At 47.1% G+C, this 20,142-nt stretch overlaps 1 protein-coding gene and 1 pseudogene across 3 annotated transcripts; both read right to left on the bottom strand.

Annotated features, from left to right (window-relative positions):
* Positions 1 to 2,146: 2,146 nt before the first annotated feature.
* LOC119951805 (zinc finger protein 239-like) lies at positions 2,147 to 19,084 on the bottom strand. Of its 3 annotated transcripts, none has more exons than XM_038775167.1 (2): positions 18,758 to 19,084; positions 2,147 to 3,702 (listed from the first exon to the last, which is right to left on the bottom strand). In XM_038775167.1, the coding sequence occupies exon 2, from the start codon at positions 3,342 to 3,344 to the stop codon at positions 2,391 to 2,393; it is 954 nt and encodes a 317-aa protein (XP_038631095.1). In that variant the 5' UTR covers positions 3,345 to 3,702; positions 18,758 to 19,084; the 3' UTR covers positions 2,147 to 2,390. The 3 variants fall into 3 exon arrangements, with proteins under 3 accessions (XP_038631095.1, XP_038631094.1, XP_038631096.1); XM_038775166.1 differs by having other exon boundaries at positions 18,730 to 19,081; XM_038775168.1 differs by lacking the exon at positions 18,758 to 19,084 and adding an exon at positions 7,693 to 7,787.
* LOC119951566 overlaps positions 15,800 to 20,142 on the bottom strand; it is a 14,843-nt pseudogene continuing 10,500 nt past the window's right edge.

Raw genomic sequence — 20,142 nt, 5'->3', positions numbered from 1 at the left:
CCGGTTTCCTCCCACAATTCCTAAAAGATGTGCTGTCAGGTGAATTGGACATTCTGAATTCCCCCTCAGTGTACCTGAACAGGTGCCGGAGTGTGGCAACAAGGGGATTTTCACAGTAACTTCATTGCAGTGTTAATGTAAGCCTACTTGTGACAATAATAAAGATTATTATAATAATAAAGAATATTATTACTATCTCCCAACATTTATTTTCTAAGGGGCCTCTGTGGAGTTGAGGTTACAATCAGATCAACTGGGAACTTATTGAATGGTGGAGCAGGCTCGAGCAGCCTACTCCTGCTCCTAATTCATATGTTATCACATCCTTTATAATAGATTGTAGCATTTTCCGTCCTACTGATGTCAGGCTAATGGGTCTGTGGTTCCCCGTTTTCTCTCTGCCCCCTTAAATAGTGGGGTTACATTTACCACCTTCCAATCTGCAGGAATCATTCCAGAATCTATAGAATTTTGAAAGATGATCACCAATGTATCCACTATCTCTGCAGCCGCCTCTTTCAACACTCTGGGATGTAGAGCATCAGCTTTTGGGGATTTATTAACTTTCAACCCCATTAATTTCTCCAGCACTACCTTTTCACTAATACTAATCTCCTTCAGTTCCTCGTGCTCACTTGGTTCTCTAGTGTTTTTGGGACAATTTCTGTATCTTCCTCAATGGAGACAGACACACCTTGTTTAGTTTCTCTGCCATTTCCTTATTCCCCATTATAAACTCTCCTGTCTCTGCCTGGAATGGGCCCACATTGGTCTTTGCTAATCTTTTCCTTTTCACATTCCTGCAGGAGCTTTTCCAGTTCTCCCCAGTTTGCTCTCATATTCAGTTTTCTCTTGATCAGCTTCTTGACCCTCCTTTGCCGAATTCTAAAACAAGTTCCCAATTCTCAGGCTCACTACTATTTGGGCCACTTTATGACTCTCCTCCATTTATCTAATGGAATCTTTAACTTTTCTTGTTAGCCACGACAGCTTCACTTTTGCTGTTTAATTTTTGCTTCTTAAAGGAATCTATATTTTATGTAAATAAAATGCTTGTGGTTTCCTGTCTATTGTCTATCATCATACAAAGAACAACAAAGAACAAAGGACAGTACAGCACAGGAACAGGCCCTTCGGCCCACCAAGCCTGCTCGGATCATGATGTCTGTCTAAACTAAAACCTTCTGTGCTTCCAGGGTCTGTATCGGTCTATTCCCATCCTATTCATGTATTCATCAAGATGCCTCTTAAACGTCACCATCGTACCTGCTTCCACCACCTCCGCCCGCAGCAGGTTCCAGACACTCACCACCCTCTCTGTAAAAAACTTCCCTCACACATCTCCCCTAAACTTTGCCCCTCGCACCTTAAACCTATGTCACCTGGTAATTGACTTTTCCAACCTGGGAAAAAGCTTCTGACTATCCACTCTGTCCACGCAACTCATAACTTTGTAAACTTTTATCAGGTCGTCCCTCAACCTCCGTCGCTCGAGTGAAAACAATCCGAGTTTATCCAACCTCTCCTCATAGCTAATACCCTCCAGGCCAGGCAACATCGTGGTAAACCTCCTCTGTACTCTCTCCAAAGCCTCCACATCCCTTTGGGAATGTGGTGACCAGAATTGTAGGCAATATTCAACGTGTGGCCTAACTAAGGTTCTGTACAGCTGCAGCATGACTTGCCAAGTTTTATACTCAATGCCCCGACTAATGAAGACAAGCATGCCGTCTGCCTTCTTAGCGACCTTATCCACCTGCGTTGCCACTTTCAGTGATATGTTTTTTGTAATTTCCCAATCTACCACAGACAACTTGCCCCTCAAACCATGACAGTTTCCTTCTGCGAGAAACACTCAGATAAATTAGGCAAAAGAACCCTGTAACCACCATAGCCCATCTTCATGGCAACATGGCTGCTTTGGGAACTAAATATCTTCCAACGTGCAAACACCTTTTCATCCTGTGCTCCTCGTCAAACTTGGAACCAGGTAATCGCAACTAGCCTCAAAAATGGTCAGCCCACCGGAGGCAGAGGTGTTAGACCGGCCAGTCCAGCAGAAAGAAACCCTCCAATCATCACCATTCACCAGATGTCAGAATGAACAAAATGCAGTCCTGGATGTCAGTGAGAGCAGAAACAATAACAACGGAGCCAACATCTGGAATTTATTGTGAACTTGTTGGAGTCACAACAGGTGTGATGAATCACAAAACCCCTCCCCACATTGAGAGCAGATGAATGGTCTCTCCCCAGAATTAACTCGCTAGTGTCTCCGTAGTTGGGACGGATCATTGAATGTCTCCCTGCTCAGAGCAGGTGAATGGCCTCGTCCAGGCGTGAACTCGCTAGTGGTCCCGCAGGGTGTATGGATATCTGAATCCCTTCTCTCACGAAGAGCAGGTTAACGCCTTCTCACTTGTGTGAACTCGTTGGTGTGTCAGCAGGTTGGATAACTGAGCGAATCCCTTCTCACACTGAGAGCAGGTGAACGGCCTCTCCCCAGTGTGAAGTCGCTGGTGTGTCAGCAGGCTCGATGAAGTAGTGAATTCCTTCCCACACTGAGAGCAGGTAAATGGCCTCTCCCCAGTGTGAACTCGCTGGTGTTTCAGCAGGTTCGATGAGTGAGTGAATCCCTTCTCACAGTGAGAGCAGGTGAACGGCCTCTCCCCAGTGTGAAGTCGCTGGTGTATCCGCAGGTCGGATGATTGAGCGAATCCCTTCTCACACTGAGAGCAGGTGAACGGCTTCTCCCCAGTGTGAACCCGCTGGTGTATCCGCAGGTCGGATGATTGAGTGAATCCCTTCTCACAGTGAGAGCAGGTGAACGGCCTCTCCCCAGTGTGAAGTCGCTGGTGTGTCAGCAGGCTCGATGAAGTAGTGAATCCCTTCCCACACTGAGAGCAGGTGAACGGCCTCTCCCCAGTGTGAACTCGCTGGTGTTTCAGCAGGTTCGATGATTGAGCGAATCCCTTCCCACACTGAGAGCAGGTGAACGGCCTCTCCCCAGTGTGAACTCGCTGGTGTATCCGCAAGTCGGATGATTGAACGAATCCCTTCTCACACTGAGAGCAGGTGAACGGCCTCTCCCCAGTGTGAACTCGCTGGTGTATCCGCAGGTCGGATGATTGAGCGAATCCCTTCTCACACTGAGAGCAGGTGAACGGCCTCTCCTCAGAGTGAATTCGCTGGTGTTTCGACAGGCTGGATAACTGAATGAATCCCTTCCTACACAAAGAGCAGGTGAACGGCCTCTCCCCAGTGTGACTGCGCCGATGAACTTCCAACTGAGATGGGGTCCTGAATCCCTTTCCACAGTCTCCACATTTCCATGGTTTCTCCATGTTTTGGGTCTCCTCTCATCTCTCCAAGTCGGACAATCACTTGCAGCCTCGTCGACACACAGAACACGTGTACGGTCCCTCCCCGCTGTGAACGGTATGATGTTTTTTCAGGCTGTGTAACTGGTTCAAGCTCTTTCCACAGTCAGTGCTCTGGAACACTCTCACTCGGGTGTGTGTGTCTCGGTGCTTTTCCAGTCACACTGATGGTTAAAATCTTTTGAATCCGACAGAAAAGACAAACATTTCTCCTTCCAGATTCAAAGGCCGGTGATATTCAGTTCCAAGGAATTGAGAGACTCAGTCAGAATGAGACGTGACATTTGAGATTTCTGTCCGTAATTCCTCCGCTTCTAAAACCCTGTAAAAACAATTTACAAAAGACATCACTGTCAGTACAGGATAGAAATTCAGAACAGACAATTGTAGTTTCCCTGAAACATTCTTTCCTCTCTCATTCCCCAAAAGCTGTAAATCTCCATCCCACACACTCTCCCTCCATTCTCACTCTGCTGTATCTAATATTCACTCTCCCAATTCTCCTGAAGGCGCTGATGCAGGCTGATTGACAGATCCATGATCACTGTTTTCTGTCCTGGAAACAGAGATCATAACAAATAGGACCTGCAGTTGGCCATTCAGCCCATCAAGCCTGCTTGTCTATTCTGTGGGATCATTGGCTGATCGATGTCAGCGACATTCTCTGTGTTACTGACCAGAGGCTGAGTGAGCTGACTCAATATCTGTTAGCTCATGAGGCCGAGCTGTAAAACACCATGAAGAGGCTCGATGATCCGGAGGAGTGAATCGTGAACGTTGAGCAAGATGCCTCCTCGGCGGAGGCAAGAATTTAATCCTTGGAAAACCGGCTGAGTGGGGTGGTGGACTCCTGGAGAACTTGGAGAACCGAGGGTCAGAGAAAGAACATCCAAGGCTCCCGTCAGGTTCTTTGAGGACTGGCTGCCATGTTTTCTCCAGCTGGATGTGAAGCCTGGGTGTTATAAATTAGAAAGGGCATCGGATCCTGTCTTTGAGGCTGAGGGATAGTTTTCATCCCAGGCCTGGAATCATTCCCTTCCACAACTTGAAAGATGAGCAGAAGGTCCTGGAGACGGGTATGGTGAGACCTGACTCCATGAGGGAATGAGGATTTCCTTCTTCCAGGACTTTTCGGCAGCCACACAAACGAAGCATCGAGGCTTCGATGAAGTTTGAAGGGAACTCAAGGCTGTGGGAGTGAATTATGTCGCTTTATCCTGTGACCCTGAAAATTGTATCCGACAATCCGTCAAGTCTTTCGATAATCCGACTACTGCCTTGGTCTTCGTTAAATCCTTGACGGGCAAGGATTGGAGTGATGATTTGCAGCTGATGGTTAAAATTTTTGAATCCGACAGAAAAGACAAACATTTCTCCTTCCAGATTCAAAGGCCGGTGATATTCAGTTCCAAGGAATTGAGAGACTCTGTCAGATCGAGATGTGAAGTTTGAGATTTCTGTCTGTAATTCCTCCTCTTCTAATATCCTGTAAAAACAATTTAACTCAGGCTCTAATCCGGACTCTTTCCCCATCATGGTGTTGTTGTCTGAATTTGTTATCTTTTATCCTGTTGAAGGGAGTTGTTATTCTCTGATCACCGATTGAATGTCATCTTCTCCTCGAGTGTTACAGGGACTCGTATTATTTTTCTCAGTTATGGTAGATGTGCCGTGTGCTGATTATCCGTCGTCTTTCTTCTATTATCCGAGCGTTGATCATGGCAGAACCGAGTGGCGCCATTGCCGAAGGGTGGGTGGTGGTGGATGCAGGTCTTCACGGGTGGGTCTAAAATGTGGGAGGGACATTCGATCCCCATTCCCTTGTTGGCCCTTCTTTTCTTCCCCTCATTTTGGAGAAGGTATCCTGAGGGTAATGGCAGTCTGGCCGTGGTGTTAATCCTCCGGGTCCTCAGTCTTATTGAGGAATGCCCCCTTGGATCTATTGTGGTGGTGATTCTTTTGTATTTTTGTTACTATGGGAGGGTTTCTGTGTTGTTGACTTTAACCTATTCTGGTACAGACGGGGCTTTTATCCGTGAAAGGAGCAGTTTGGGGAGACTTTGGTGCCTCTGGTGTAAAGTGAGTTGGAGGGGGGTAATGGCACACGCCCGATTGTGGTGTGAAAATCTGTTCCGGTTCTCTCTGTCGCCTATCTAATGGCGGCAGTTAATCTGCAAATTTTCTCAGGGAATGTACGGGGCATCCATCAGCCTATCAGAAGGAAAAAGATCCTCTCCTTTCTTAAGGAGAAAGTCGACATAACCTTAGTGCAGAAAACTCAGCCTATTATGGGAAGGATATTGTTAAACTAGAAAGAATGCAGAAGAGATTTACCAGGATGCTGCCAGGTCTTGATGGTCTGAGTTATAAGGAGAGGCTGGGTGGGCTGGGACTTTTCCCCCTGGAGCTTAGGAGGCTTCGGTGTGAACTTATAAAGGTCTATAAAATAATGAGATAGAGGAGTCTAGAACTAGAGGGCATAGGTTTAAGGAGAGAGGAGAGAGATACAAAAGAGATCAGAGGGTAACTTTCTTCACACAGAAGGTGGTGAGCATCTGGAACGGCTGCCAGAGGCAGTGGTAGAGGCGGGTAGAATTTTGTCCTTCAAAAAGCAGTTAGACAGTTACATGGGCAGAGTGGGTATAGAGGGATATGGGCTAAATCCTGGCAAGTGGGACTAGCTTAGTGATAGAAACTGGGCAGCTTGGACAAGCTGGGCCGAAGGGCCTGGTTCCATGCTGCAAACATCTATAACTCTACCTGGAACAAAATGAAACCTTGCCTCAAGTTTGTTCAGCTCCAATCACCAGGAGCTAAGGGAGGGCAGGGTCTCCCAAAAATCTGGCTTCATCAATCGGCCTCGCATCTTAGGTTCATAAGGGACTGGGTTAGGATGGAGCCAACATTCATCTGGCTCAATACAGAAGCAGACCAGTCAGTTCTCCCTCTATCCAAAACTGGCAGAGGCTGAATATGGAATGCATCTCCATGCAATTTTTAATGTCTGTAATTCATTCGGAGTCTGATGCATTGGGTAAAGTATGGGACTCCTATCTCAAATACATCGGCTCCAATGTGACTGACTTGCGCCTCCTGGGCTTTCCATGAGTGAATTCAAATCAACTTAGGGCAGGGGTAGGGCACAATGGTTAATGCTGCTACCTCAGCGCCAGGGACTCAGGTTCAATTCCAGCCTTAGGTGGCTGTCTGTGTGGAGTTTGCATATTTTCCTGGTGTCTCTGTGTGTTTCCTCCGGGAGCTCCGGTTTCCTCCCATTGTCCAAAGATGTGCAGCGAAAGTGGATTGGTCAATCTAAATTTCCCCTTAGTGTCCAAGGCGTGTAGGTTACGTGAGTTGACCATGATCAATGTACCGGATTACGAGGATAGAATGGGGAGTGGGCTTCAGTGAAGGGTTATTTCTGAGGCTCAGTGCAGACTTGAGGGGCGAATGGCCTTCTGCACTATAGGAATTCTATGTCATCTATGTTGTGTTATTCATTTTAATTTGTATATGCTGTTAGTCTGTTTGTAATATTTTACAAACTGAACTGTTATCCTTTGTTTTTTATAGAATCGTACCCTCTTTCCCCACTCACTATTTTAACCTGTTAACTGGTTGTTCAATTGATCTGGCATTTCATCTCAAGGCTCTGGTCCCTCAAATATCTTCTTCCAAATGAATTCTGCAATGTGTTGTGTGTATTTATGTTGGAAATATCTCTTGTTCCGCTCTGTGCCCATTTGCCACCATTATTTCTGTTACTCTGTTGCACTCATTGTTTAAAAAATGATTTTAAAATAACAATTTATTAAAAATCTGTCCAACTCATCCGTGAATATATTCAATGACCCCCACACCCCACTGGTCCCTGTGAAAGAGAAATCCAGAGACTAATAACCCTCTGAGGGAAGAGATGACTGGAAATATATAACATAGCGACAGTACAATATTACAAGGCTAGAAATAATAAATATACATTAATGTATTACAGAACCATAAATAATATATCTAATCTGTACCATATAACAACACGAGACAGATCTCTGTCCGTCATTAATTTACTGACCTCTTAAACGTCAGCCAGCTCCTGGAGAAACCAGCCCTTTAATTGTGAACAAATAAATATGTCAAGCTGAGGGAACAAAGGATGTCAATGTCTTTAAGAGAGAGAGAGACCTGGGCCAAGCTTTCCAGAGTCTGCACCCTCCCTGGATTCACTTCCTTTACCTTCAGTTGCTGCAAGTGACCAACTGAAGGTGAGAATGAGAAAAGGAATGGAAAGGGGGAGAAAAGAAAGTGTTTTACTCACCGATGTTGGAGACAAGAGGAGCTTTTCAGTCTGTGTGAATCCCCAGGTTTCCTCATTGTCCAGCTTCCGCGTTCAGACAACGGGGGAGTTGATTGGATGGTGGAAAAGAGTTCTTCCGGTTCACCAACTCTTCCCATTGGTCAACAACTTTCACCCTGACCTTCCTGCTGAGGTGTTGATCAATGGGAAGAGTTAGGACCGGAAGGACTCGGGTCCTCTATCCAATCAGCGCGGGTTTTGCGTGGATGAAGATTGAGCTTCACACAAAGGAAGTGAATCCAGGGAGGGTGCAGACTCTGGAAAGCTTGGCCCAGGTCTCTCTCTCTCTCTTAAAGACATTGACATCCTTTGCTCCCTCAGCTTGACACATTTTTGTCTGGCTAAAAGAATGGTCTCTTTCATAATATCCATAATCCCAGTATCTGCTGACGTTCTCAGTCCATCGCCATCTGTTCTGGAGCCAGGCAAACAGCAGCAGGGAGAGTGGGCGCCCCTGCCTCGTCCCCCGGTGCAGCCTGAAATGATCTGAAATCACCCGGTTTGTAGAAGTGGATTTCATTTGGAACTTCGCTGATAGGGTTAATATAACAGTTCTGAAAAGCTCTGTGAAAGAGATGTCAACAGGTCAAGGGATGAAATAAAGGGAGTGTGTCTGACCGTATCTGTAAAAGCAAAGATGTCAGAAGGTTATGGGATGGAATATAGGGAGTGTGGCATTGGTACTAATTAATGTTCTGACCCGTATCTGTAAAAGCAGAGAGGTCAAAAAGGCAAAGAATGGAATGAATGGGAACCGTTACTTTATTGCAGAGATAAACATAATTAAGCTCGTTTGACCAGTTGGAACAATTAAACATTGAAATGTAAGGGGGACTGTCTTTGGAGTGAGTTGAGCCATATGGCCATGGGATACAAAAACCTTTGTATTAATATTGATAGTGACTTGTGCTAATGATTATGTCAAAAATAACCTCCCGACCTCGAAGAATAATTCCATATATGTACATGTTCTGGATCCTTGCAAAATCATAGGTGTATCTAGGAATTTAAAGGGACCACCTCTAAGCTGTGATTGTATAAAGAGACAGTCCATATTTTGGACTTTGGCACTTCTCGAAGGTGGTTACCCGACTGCTTAGAGATTTGTCCCGGCCGTAAATAAACGAATATTCGTTACTGACGTGTTCGAGTGTTTTACTTCTGGACTGACGATCAGATACGTGAAAGCGCAATTCACATTTGGTGGCCCGTACGGGGATCTCCAGAGGGGTCTGCGCAACTAACCGGCGTAATCGACTGAGCTCGTTCAAAGTAGAGGACGAATTTGGCCCCCAACGTGAGTAAAAATTTGTTTTCCACCTTGGTATTCGCCTACTACCAGTTTGATCGTTGCTCAGCCTTGCCGTTGGGTTGTCGAGAAGCCTCTGCGAGATCCAGGTCAGTCCAGCGAACCCGTTTTATAGAGGGTAAGTGAGTGAACCCTGTGGTTATCGTCTCTAGGGGCAGCCTGGGACTGCCGCCGTGATTCCAGGCAGCGTTCGCTGGAGTTACGGGCGGGGTTGCCAGGACTGCTGGGGGCAGCCTGAGGAGCCGCCGTGATTCCAGGCAGCGTTCGCTGGAGTTACGGGCGGGGTTCTCAGGATTGCTAGGGGACGGTTAACGGGCTGTGGGCAGCCTGGGACTGCCGCCGTGATTCCAGGCAGCGTTCGCTGGAGTTACGGGCGGGGTTGCCAGGACTGCTAGAGGCAGCCTGAGGAGCCGCCGTGATTCCAGGCAGCGTTCGCTGGAGTTACGGGCGGGGTTCTCAGGATTGCTAGGGGACGGTTGACGGGCTGTGGGCTCCGGACGGGACTGCCGCCGTGATTCCAGGCAGCGTTCTCTGGAAGTTACGGGCGGGGTTCTCGGAGCCTATCCCCCGGTGTAACCCATACCTTCACTGAAGAATTTTACCTACTTACCCCTTAATAGCATTGGTGTCCTGGGTCCTGTGTTATTAAGGAAGTGAAGTAAGCTAATAACCACTTAAAATCTGGTCTTCTTGAGTTGTATTAGCTGTTTAAATTCGGCTGCTTTCCTTGTCTATCCTAGTGGGTTATCGTTGATATTTGCTTACAAAGTCAGTTACAGATTTCCTTGTCTTTCTCCAGCAGGCTGCGTCTCTCTCCCTCTCTCTCTCTCTCTCTCTCTCTCCTGTTGCTGTGACAGAGTGCTGCTGCTTCTGCTCCCTGGGTTTATATTCTCTTTCGAAGAGTTATTAAGTTTTAACGACTGTATTGTATATGGGCTTGTTTCACTTTGATAGTTTAAAAGTATCTTTGATGTAAACATCTTACTACAACTCGTTATTCATTTCAGGCATATCGTCTCCTCTCAGATTTGATTTAAAAAATGCTTTTGTTTCAATAGTTAACTTTTATTTCTGTGATTTCAAATCGTTTAATTTTCCAATTGTCCCCAGTTCATAACTTTGCCTTTGATTTTGACTTAAATGTTGTTTCTCGTAGCCAGGTCATCTCCAATTTTCTTTTAATTAACTTGATGTTTGTAGAATTTTACCCCTTAAATTGACACTAAATTTGACTGAGCATCTTCCATTCTTTCCAGCTGTTTACTAAGAGAGTTTATTTCAATTAAGGTGTGAAACTTTGCTCTTAGCTGTATGCTAAAATTTAACTTGGTTGTGACTTGAAAGACTTGCCTGTTTTAAACATTCGTCACTTAATGCAATTGAAACTCTCATCCATGCTTTTTCAGATGCTTTCTGAGATAGTTACATTCCATGAAGGTGTGAGCCATTGTTTTAGCTTACCACATGAAGCCTGTGTGTCTGCTGAGGCCTGATTGTGAGCAAGAATCTGCATTTTATAACCCTGCTCTTTGCAGCTGCTATTAACCTTTTGTGGGATCTTTCCCTGTACCCTCTCAAACCAGATATTGCCAGACTTTCATGTTTCAAATGACACATTTTTCTGTATTATCAAGAACCCACCGCAAAGAAATTAATTGCCTTGTGGAGGGAATACTGTCAGTCAGTGAAAGATGCATCTAAACTGGCTATCTGGCAGGCAAATGCCTCAAAATTGGGTATTGGCCTCACCAAAGGGGGAATTGTTAAAACAGTAGAGGTCTTCAAAAGGGAATGTAAAGAATATAAGAAACGTAAGAATGCTACTCCTCCCCCGGCGCCGGTCAGCAATGCGAAGCAAGGTTGGGGGGAGGGGGACGATGGGGATGAGGAACATCTGTTCAATTGCGGGGGACGTCAAAAGCCCCCACAGCCCCCAAAGCCTCCACAGCCCCCACAGCCACCTCCGCCACCGCCCCTGGAATGTGATCAGTATTATGAGTAACTCAGTATGTCCAGAACTACATTGGTCTCAGAATAAACAGATAAAGGATTTGTGCTGGGCAGTTTCGAAACTGCTGCGTTGAAATTGACACTGCATGGCTCCGCAGGGTCCTAGTGCCCGCTGATCACAAACAGTCACTAGCAGAACCACACAGCCTGCAATCGGCTGCTAATATTACCCTCCAACAAGATATCACTGTCTATAGTTCCCATTCTGTTACGGCCCTTTTGGGACAGCTACAGACTCAGCATTTCACGATGGCTCGTCAGAATAAATATGAGATTGCTCTCCTTAATAACCCGAAAGTCCAGTTTGCCCACTGCACCACTATCAACCCTGCTGACTTTTTGACGCATCCTCCCACAGACATGCTCGACCCAACTCATGACTGTCTGCAACTGTTGCAGGAAGTCTCCTCGGTTCGAGACGACCTCTCCGATATACCCATCCCGAGTGCAGATTGTTCCTTTTTCACCGATGGAAGTTCTTCCGTCGGCGAAAGGGGGGATAGACAATCTGGCTATGCAATCATCGATCAAGACGGTGATGGAAAAACAGAGGATTTCTAACCTCCACTGGTACACCCATCTCACACCAGCAGTTAGTAACCCAGTTATTGCAGGCCCTTATGCTCCCAGACAAGATAGCGGTGATAAAATGCGCAGCGCATACAAAAGGCACAGGACTGGTGGAAACGGGCAACAGGAGAGCGGTCGAGAAGGCAAAAGAAATTTCTAAATCTGGCAAACTAATGGTGCCTAGAATGATGAGGCAGACTAAAACCCCCCCGGAAAAGTCTCCCTCTGAAAAACCTATGCCAACCATTGCTGACATAATCCAAATGCAGGAGGACGCTCCTGCAACTGCTGTAAATATGTGGAAAAACTTAGGATGTATATATGATATCGAAAATAAGCTGTGGGTCACCCCGGTAGGACAAACATGTATGACCGATGCATTAGCAGCCTGGGTGACCGAATGTGTACACTTTGCAACTCACTGTGGAGCTCGTGCCACAGGGGACATATTGTTAAAAAGCTGGTGGCACCCACGACTGCAAGAAATGGCCCAACAAATTAGCAGTCGGTGCCTAATCTGTCAACAGCACAACCCCGGTAAGGCCGTCCCCTGTGATCCTGGCACAACCCCCTTACCTGAGGGTCCATTGGAGACCCTGCAAATGGATTACATTGAGTTGGAAAGATGTCAATGCTATAAATATGTGTTAGTCATTGTGGACACTTTTAGCAAATGGATCGAGGCCTACCCGACTACGGATAACAAGGCCTCGACAGTAGTTAAGGTGTTAATGCGAGAAATTGTTCCGCGATTTGGAATACCAGCCCGGCTGAGCTCTGACAATGGTCCCCACTTCATAGGTCAAATCAATAAGGAATTCTGTGCTCTGCTAGGAATAAAGCAACAGTTTCATTGTGCCTACAGACCACAAGCCGCTGGAGTGGTGGAAAGGGCTAATCAGACTCTAAAGACTAAACTCGCTAAACTACAAGCAGACACTGGGGCCACTTGGCTCAAACTCCTGCCTTTAGCACTCTTCCAGCTACGTGCCACCCCCGCAGGAAAAACTCGCCTAAGCCCAGCAGAAATACTATATGGCAGACCCTTTCGAACGCCTTGGGACAGCAGTGTTCCACGGAATGTTCAATTCCATTACATGACTACCGAGATGGCTAATTATATATTAACACTAACTAGAATTTTGAAAGGATTACACTCCCGAGTTCGTGCCACCCAGGAAGAAGTCCCAACCATTACTCATGACGTCTCCATCAACCCTGGGGATTATGTCCTAATTCGAAATTGGACACGTAAAGGTTTGGAACCTCGATGGGAGGGTCCCCTACAGGTTCTACTCACTACCCCCACTGCAGTAAAAGTGGAGGGCCGGAACGCATGGGTACATATGCACCATTGTAAGTTAATTAAGTATCCATGATGTTCTAAACTTTTCCTTTAAGTCCTAGGAACACGAGTACCAGGATGAGGCCCCTCTTCACCGTCACAATACTCGCCACCCTGCTCTCTCTCGCTGCATCCGGAAGAAGGAGATGCCCGTATGGAAGCCGACGTCCACCCCTGTGCCGAGAAGGAACCCCACGATGTGGAACAACGACAGATCTCCGATGGATCACCACCCCTATCAACACCTGCCCGACCACCGTTCATCCCGACGACCAGAAGCCCCGATTCCGGACTACGTACATGGTTCTGATCTACGATCGCCGCACATGCCGGTGGAACCACCGGTGCATTGATAAGGACAGGGTACAAATTTTACCATCAAGGACTACTCACCCCTACTCGCCTTCCAGAAGGAAGCGGGCAACGCACCATGTAACGGCAAATTCTTTTCTGTTTATGTCCTATGTCTATGCTAAGAAAGTGGGTGTCTCCTCTTGCTGGGTATGTACACAGGTCCCGACCCATGCCCATGGAGGCATTCCCTTGATATCTGTTCCTTTCTCGATCGAACAGACGGCTGCATGGGTTATATTCCAGACAGTTCAGAGAATATCACGCGTCTGGTAACCCATATCAGAGATGGAGTACAGCGCTTGCGACTCGCCGGTCAGGCTGACTGGTGGAGCTGGATGTGGTCCAATTCTTGGGCCACTTACCTGTTCCATGGGCTCATTATCTTCGTTACCATCTGTTTGTTGCTCTGTATCATAGCTACTGGTGTGAAATGCCTATGCAACCGTTTGGGTGCCGCTGCATTACCACAGATGCTTCAGAGATCCACCCTAGACGAAAAAGAAACACTGGTTCCACCTACCCCTGACCTATATGAGGAAGTGGCATCCTGCCGGAGCCTAGTAGAGGAGGAGTACCTCCGCCTCGCTCTCATTTCCATCTAAAGTATCCTGAGTGTTATGTGATCAAGGAATGATCAAAGGGGGGAATGTAGAAGTGGATTTCATTTGGAACTTCGCTGATAGGGTTAATATAACAGTTCTGAAAAGCTCTGTGAAAGAGATGTCAACAGGTCAAGGGATGAAATAAAGGGAGTGTGTCTGACCGTATCTGTAAAAGCAAAGATGTCAGAAGGTTATGGGATGGAATATAGGGAGTGTGGCATTGGTACTAATTAATGTTCTGACCCGTATCTGTAAAAGCAGAGAGGTCAAAAAGGCAAAGAATGGAATGAATGGGAACCGTTACTTTATTGCAGAGATAAACATAATTAAGCTCGTTTGACCAGTTGGAACAATTAAACATTGAAATGTAAGGGGGACTGTCATTGGAGTGAGTTGAGCCATATGGCCATGGGATACAAAAACCTTTGTATTAATATTGATAGTGACTTGTGCTAATGATTATGTCAAAAATAACCTCCCGACCTCGAAGAATAATTCCATATATGTACATGTTCTGGATCCTTGCAAAATCATAGGTGTATCTAGGAATTTAAAGGGACCACCTCTAAGCTGTGATTGTATAAAGAGACAGTCCATATTTTGGACTTTGGCACTTCTCGAAGGTGGTTACCCGACTGCTTAGAGATTTGTCCCGGCCGTAAATAAACGAATATTCGTTACTGACGTGTTCGAGTGTTTTACTTCTGGACTGACGATCAGATACGTGAAAGCGCAATTCACAGGTTCGTCTGTATAAATGCCACCAGTGCCTGGTATAACAACCAGACCTAGTCCACAAAACCTGCCCAAATCCAAACCGCCCCAGGACCTCCCACAAATAGTCCCACTCCACTCGATCAAAGGCCTTCTCTGCATCCATTGCGACCACCACCTCTACCTCTCATCCCTCTGGAGGTATCATATCATGATCACGTTGAGCAGCCTCCTGATGTTGGTTGCCAAATGCCTCCCCTTCACAAACCCCTCTCGGCATCCCCTATCACCCCTGGGACACAATCCTCTATTCTCGAGGACAAGATCTTAGCCAACATTTAGCAGGGAGATCGGTCTCTAAGACCCACATTGTTCCGGGTCCTTTTCCTACTTCACAATGAGGGATATCGAATCCTGCGACAATGTCGGGGGGCCACTCCCCGCTCCCTTGCCTCATTAAAATCCCTTACGTCAATACCCCAATACCCCCGGGAATTTCTTATAAAATTCCACCGGGTACCTGTCCGGACCCTTGCCCAATTGCATCGCCTCCAGCCCCTCCACCGCTTCTGCAGCCCAATTGGGTCCCCAGGGCCTCCACCAGCTCCTTATCCACCTTTGGGAACTCCAACCCTTCTATAAACCGCCTCATCGCCTCCGCCCCGCTGGGAGTTCCGACTCGTACAGCTTGCTATAGAAGTCCCTAAACAACCCATTCACCCCCTCCAGGTCCAATGCCATATTCCCTCCCGCGTCCTTCACTTTCCCGATCTCCCTCGCAGCCTCCTGTTTCCTCAACTGGTGCGCTCGCATCCTGCTCACCTTCTCCCCCATACTCATACACAGCCCCTCTCACCCTTATCAACTGCCCCACTGCCGCTGTTCTGTTCCAGGGACACGGCCACTTTCTGATTGAAGGGACAGGATCTCTGTTCTGTTCCAGGGACAGGGTCTCTCTCTGATTAAAGGGACAGGATTTCTGTCTTGGATGCAATTGAGAGCAGAACAACGGAATCCAACCCCTGTAATCAATTGTGAACTTGGTATGTGAGCATTTGCGATGAAACACAAAATCTCTCCCACACGGAGAGCAGGTGAACAACCTCTCCCCAGTGAGTACCCGGCAGTGTCTCAATAGTTGGGATGGATTACTGAATATCTCACTTACTCAGAGCAGGTAAACGGCCTCTCTCCAGTGTGAACTCACTGGTGTGTCCGCAGATTGGATAACCAAGCAAATCTCTTCTCACACTGAGAGCAAGTGAACAGCCTCTCCCCAGTGTGAACTCGCTGGTGGCTCCGTAGGTGGGATAACTGAGCAAACCTCTTCTCACACTGAGAGCAGGTGAATGGCCTCTCCCCAGTGTGAACTCGCTGGTGTATCCGCAGGCTGGATAACTGAGCAAACCTCTTCTCACACTGAGAGCAGGTAAACGGCCTCTCTCCAGTGTGAACTCACTGGTGTGTCCGCAGGTTGGATAACCAAGCAAATCTCTTCTTACACTGAGAGCAGGTGAACGGCCTCTCCCCAGTGTGAACTCGCTGGTGGCTCCACAGGTGGGATAACTGAGCAAATGCCTTCTCACACAGAGAGCAGATGAATGGCCTCTCCCCAGTGTGAAGACGCTGGTGTTTCTGCAGGCCGGATAACCGAGTGAATCCCTTCCCACACTGAGAGCAGGTGAACGGCCTCTCCCCAGTGTGAACTCGCTGGTGTGTCTGCAGGCCGGATAACCGAGTGAATCCCTTCCCACACTGAGAGCAGGTGAACGGCCTCGCCCCAGTGTGAACTTGCAGATGTTTCTGCAGGCCGGATGAATGTTTGAATCCCTTCCCACACTGTGAGCAAGTGAACGGTCTCTCCCCAGTGTGAACTCGCTGGTGTGCCTGCAGTTCGGACAACTGAGTGAATCTCTTCGCACATTGAGAGCAGGTGAATGGCTTCTCCCCAGTGTGAACTCTCTGGTGTGTCCGCAGGGTGGATAACCGAGTGAATCTCTTCCCACACTGAGAGCAGGTGAACGGCCTCTCCCCAATGTGAACTCGCTGGTGTCTCTGCAGGTCAGATAATTGAGTGAATCCTTTTCCACACAGAGCAGATGAACGGCCTCTCCCCAGTGTGAATGCGCCGATGAATTTCCAGCACAGACGGTGCTGTGAATCCCCTCCCACAGTCCTCACATTTCCATGGTTTCTCCATGTTTTGGGTCTCCTCGTGTCTGTCCAGTTCGGACAATCAGTTGAGGCTTCGTCCACACACAGAACATGTGTACGTGTAAATAGGGCAATGTTGTTTCAGGCTGTGTAACTGGTTGAAGCTCTTTCCACAGTCAGTGCTCTGGAACACTCTCACTCGGGTGTTTTTCCAGTCACAATGATGTTTAAAATCTTTTGAAGTTGACAGATGAGGCAAACATTTCTCCTTTAGATTCGAAGGCCAATGATATTCAGGTTCCAAGGAATTGAGGGACTGTCTGATCCAGACGACATGTATTAGATTTCTGCCTGTAATTTCTCCTCTTCGAATCTCCTGTTATATCAATTTACAAAAGACATCACTGTCTGTACTGGATAGAAATTCAGAACAAACCATTCTAGTTTCTCTGGAACTTTCTTTATTCTTGCATTCCAAAACATCTGTAAGTCTCCATCCCACACACTCTCCCTCCATTCGCACTCCGCTGTATCTAATATTCACCCTCCCAATTCTCCTGAAGGTGCTGATTCAGGCTGATTGACAGATCCAAGCTCACTGCTTCCTGTCCTGGACACAGGGACCACAACAAATTGGAGCTGCAGTCGGCCATTCAAACCTGCTCAATCATTCAATGGGATCATTGGCTGATCTACCTCAGAACAATTTTCCAACACTATCCCCCATATCCCTTGATACCTTCACTCCCTTAAACGTTATCAATCTCTGCCCTGAAAATACTTTATGACTGAAGTTCCACAGTCCTCTGGGGTAGAGAATTCCAAATGCTGACAGGGGGAGTGAGGGGAAGATGTGTTTGGTGATGGAATCATGCTGGAGTTGGCAGAACTGGTGGAGGATGATTTCTTCAATGCGGAGGCTGGTGGGGTGAAAAGTGAGGACAGTGGGGATTCTATCCTGGTTCTGGGAGCGAGGACTGAGGGGAGGGCAGAGGTGTGGGAGGTGGGTCGGACACGGTTAAAAGCCCCGTCGACCACAGTGGGTGGGAAGCCACGGTTAAGGAAGAATTAAGACATGTCAGCAGCACCGTTTTGAAAAGTGGCATCATCGGAACAGATGCGACGGAGGTGAAGGAACTGAGAGAATGGGATGGAGTCCTTACAGGATGTGGGGTGTGAAGTGCTGTAGTCGACGTAGCTGTGGGAGTCGGTAGGTTTGTAATGGATATTAGTGGACTGTCTATCTCAGAAATTGAAATAGAAAGGTCAATGAAGGAAAGGGAAGTGTTGCAGACAGACCATGTGGAGGTGATAGAGGGGTGCAAGCCGGAAGCAAAATTAATATATTTTTCCAGGCTTTGCAGAACACCTCCGGCCCATCCGCAAGCAGTTCCCAGACCTTCCTGTCGCTTGCCATTTCAACTCAGCATCCTGCTCTCAGTCCACATGTCCGTCCTTGGCCTGCTGCAATGTTCAGGTGAAGCCCAGCGCAAACTGGAGGAACAGACCTCATCTTCCGATTAGGCATGTTACACCCTTCCGGACTTAACATCGAGTTCAACAATTTCAGACTCTCCGCCACCTTTTACCCCATTTTTATCTATCAATTTATTTTTGTTTCAATTTCTTCCATTGATCATTTTTTTCCCATCACCATTATTCTCCTCCCATCCCCCCATTCCAACTATTTCAAGTTGCCCTTTACACACTGTTCACCTTTATTCTGCCATTCACACATTCTAACCTTTTTATGTATCACTATCAGCACCCTTCTTAGCCTTAATTACCACCATTTGCATTCCTATTACCTTCGGGCGGGGGGGGGGGGGGGGACCCTCCCTGGATTCACTTCCTTTCCCTTCAGTTGCTGCAAGTGACCAATTGAAGGTGAGAATGAGAAAAGAAATGGAAAGTGGGAGAAAATAAAGTGTTTTACTCACAGATGTTGGAGACAGGAGGAAGTTTTACCTCCAAGTTCCGCTTTGTGACGTCCAAATGAAGCCACGACTGAATCAGCCAATAGAAATCAGTTTCTCCGCGGTGACGTTTCTGGGTTCCAGTCCGCAGGCCCTTCACTCCTCCAGACAAGGTTTCCAGGCAGCCGGCTGACGGGTCCAGCCAGGGCGAGAAGCCGCTCGGTGATCGCCCCCAGCCCGGGACTGCGCAAGTCCAATGGAGAGGGGAAGCTGCGCATGTGCGAAGGGGAGCCCGCCTCCTGACCTGCTTGCTGAGGTGTTGACCAATGGGAAGAGTGGGAGGACCGGAAGGACTCGTCCTCCAGCCAATCCGGTCATTGTGTGACTCAAGATTGAGCTTCACAAAAACTGAACCTTCCTCCTGTCTCCAACATCTGTGAGTAAAACACTTTCTTTTCTCCCCCTTTCTATTTATTTTCTCATTCTCACCTTCAATTGGTCACTTGCAGCAACTGAAGGGAAAAGAAGTGAATCCAGGGAGGGTGCAGACTCTGGAAAGCTTGGCCCAGGTCTCTCTCTCTCTGAAAGACATTGACATCCTTTGCTCCCTCAGCTTGACACATTTGTTTGTCTTGATCCTCGCTGAAGCTCAAATACGATGACCATAAACCATCCCTGAGCCCTGCCCCTGGCCAGCCTGTAATATAACAGCTCAGTTGGCTGGACAGCTGGTTTGTGATGCAGAGCGAGGGCAGCAGTGAGGCTTCAATTTCTGGCTGAGGTTATTCATAAAGGCACCACCTTCTCAACCTTGTCCCTCACCTGAGATCTGTTGATCCCTGGGTTAAATCACCACCAGTCAGCTCTGCCCCTCAAAAGGGGAAAGCAGCCTGTGGTCATCTGGGACGCTGGGGACTTTACCTTTAACATAACAATTGAATCTATTTGGTATAATCCTCACCCAATCCAAAGCCTCGCACCATGTTGTCATGGGAGTGTCCCTTTAAGAAATGTTTTTGTCTTGTCACATGGCTTCAGTGATGTAATTGTGTGGGTGGAGCTGGGCTGTGGCTCTGACTTTTACTTTCGCTTTTAGTTTGAACTGGTTTGTACAGCACAGGTTGAAAAACTGTTTAAAAGCTGTTTCCAAGACTGCTTGATAACTTGAAAAGAAATTACTGTTTTCTGGAAGGAATTCAAACCTGCTGATTTGGAAAGCACACAAGAGCATCCATACCAGGTCTTGAGTGCTGTGTGCTGGGCCACACATTTGAGAAAGGTTTCTGGTTTATGGAATCTTGTTACTAAATTGGAACAGTTAAAGGGGGAATTTATTAAGGGTTATACATAGATTACTGTAGCTGTGTGGGGTATTTATGTTTGTAATTTATAAAAATGCTTACTGTGTGTGTTCATAAAAATGTTAACTAAATTCGT

Source organism: Scyliorhinus canicula, chromosome 17, assembly GCF_902713615.1.
Source record: "Scyliorhinus canicula chromosome 17, sScyCan1.1, whole genome shotgun sequence".
Classification (NCBI taxonomy): Eukaryota; Metazoa; Chordata; class Chondrichthyes; order Carcharhiniformes; family Scyliorhinidae; genus Scyliorhinus; species Scyliorhinus canicula.
This window is presented reverse-complemented; position numbering and strand designations above follow the sequence as displayed.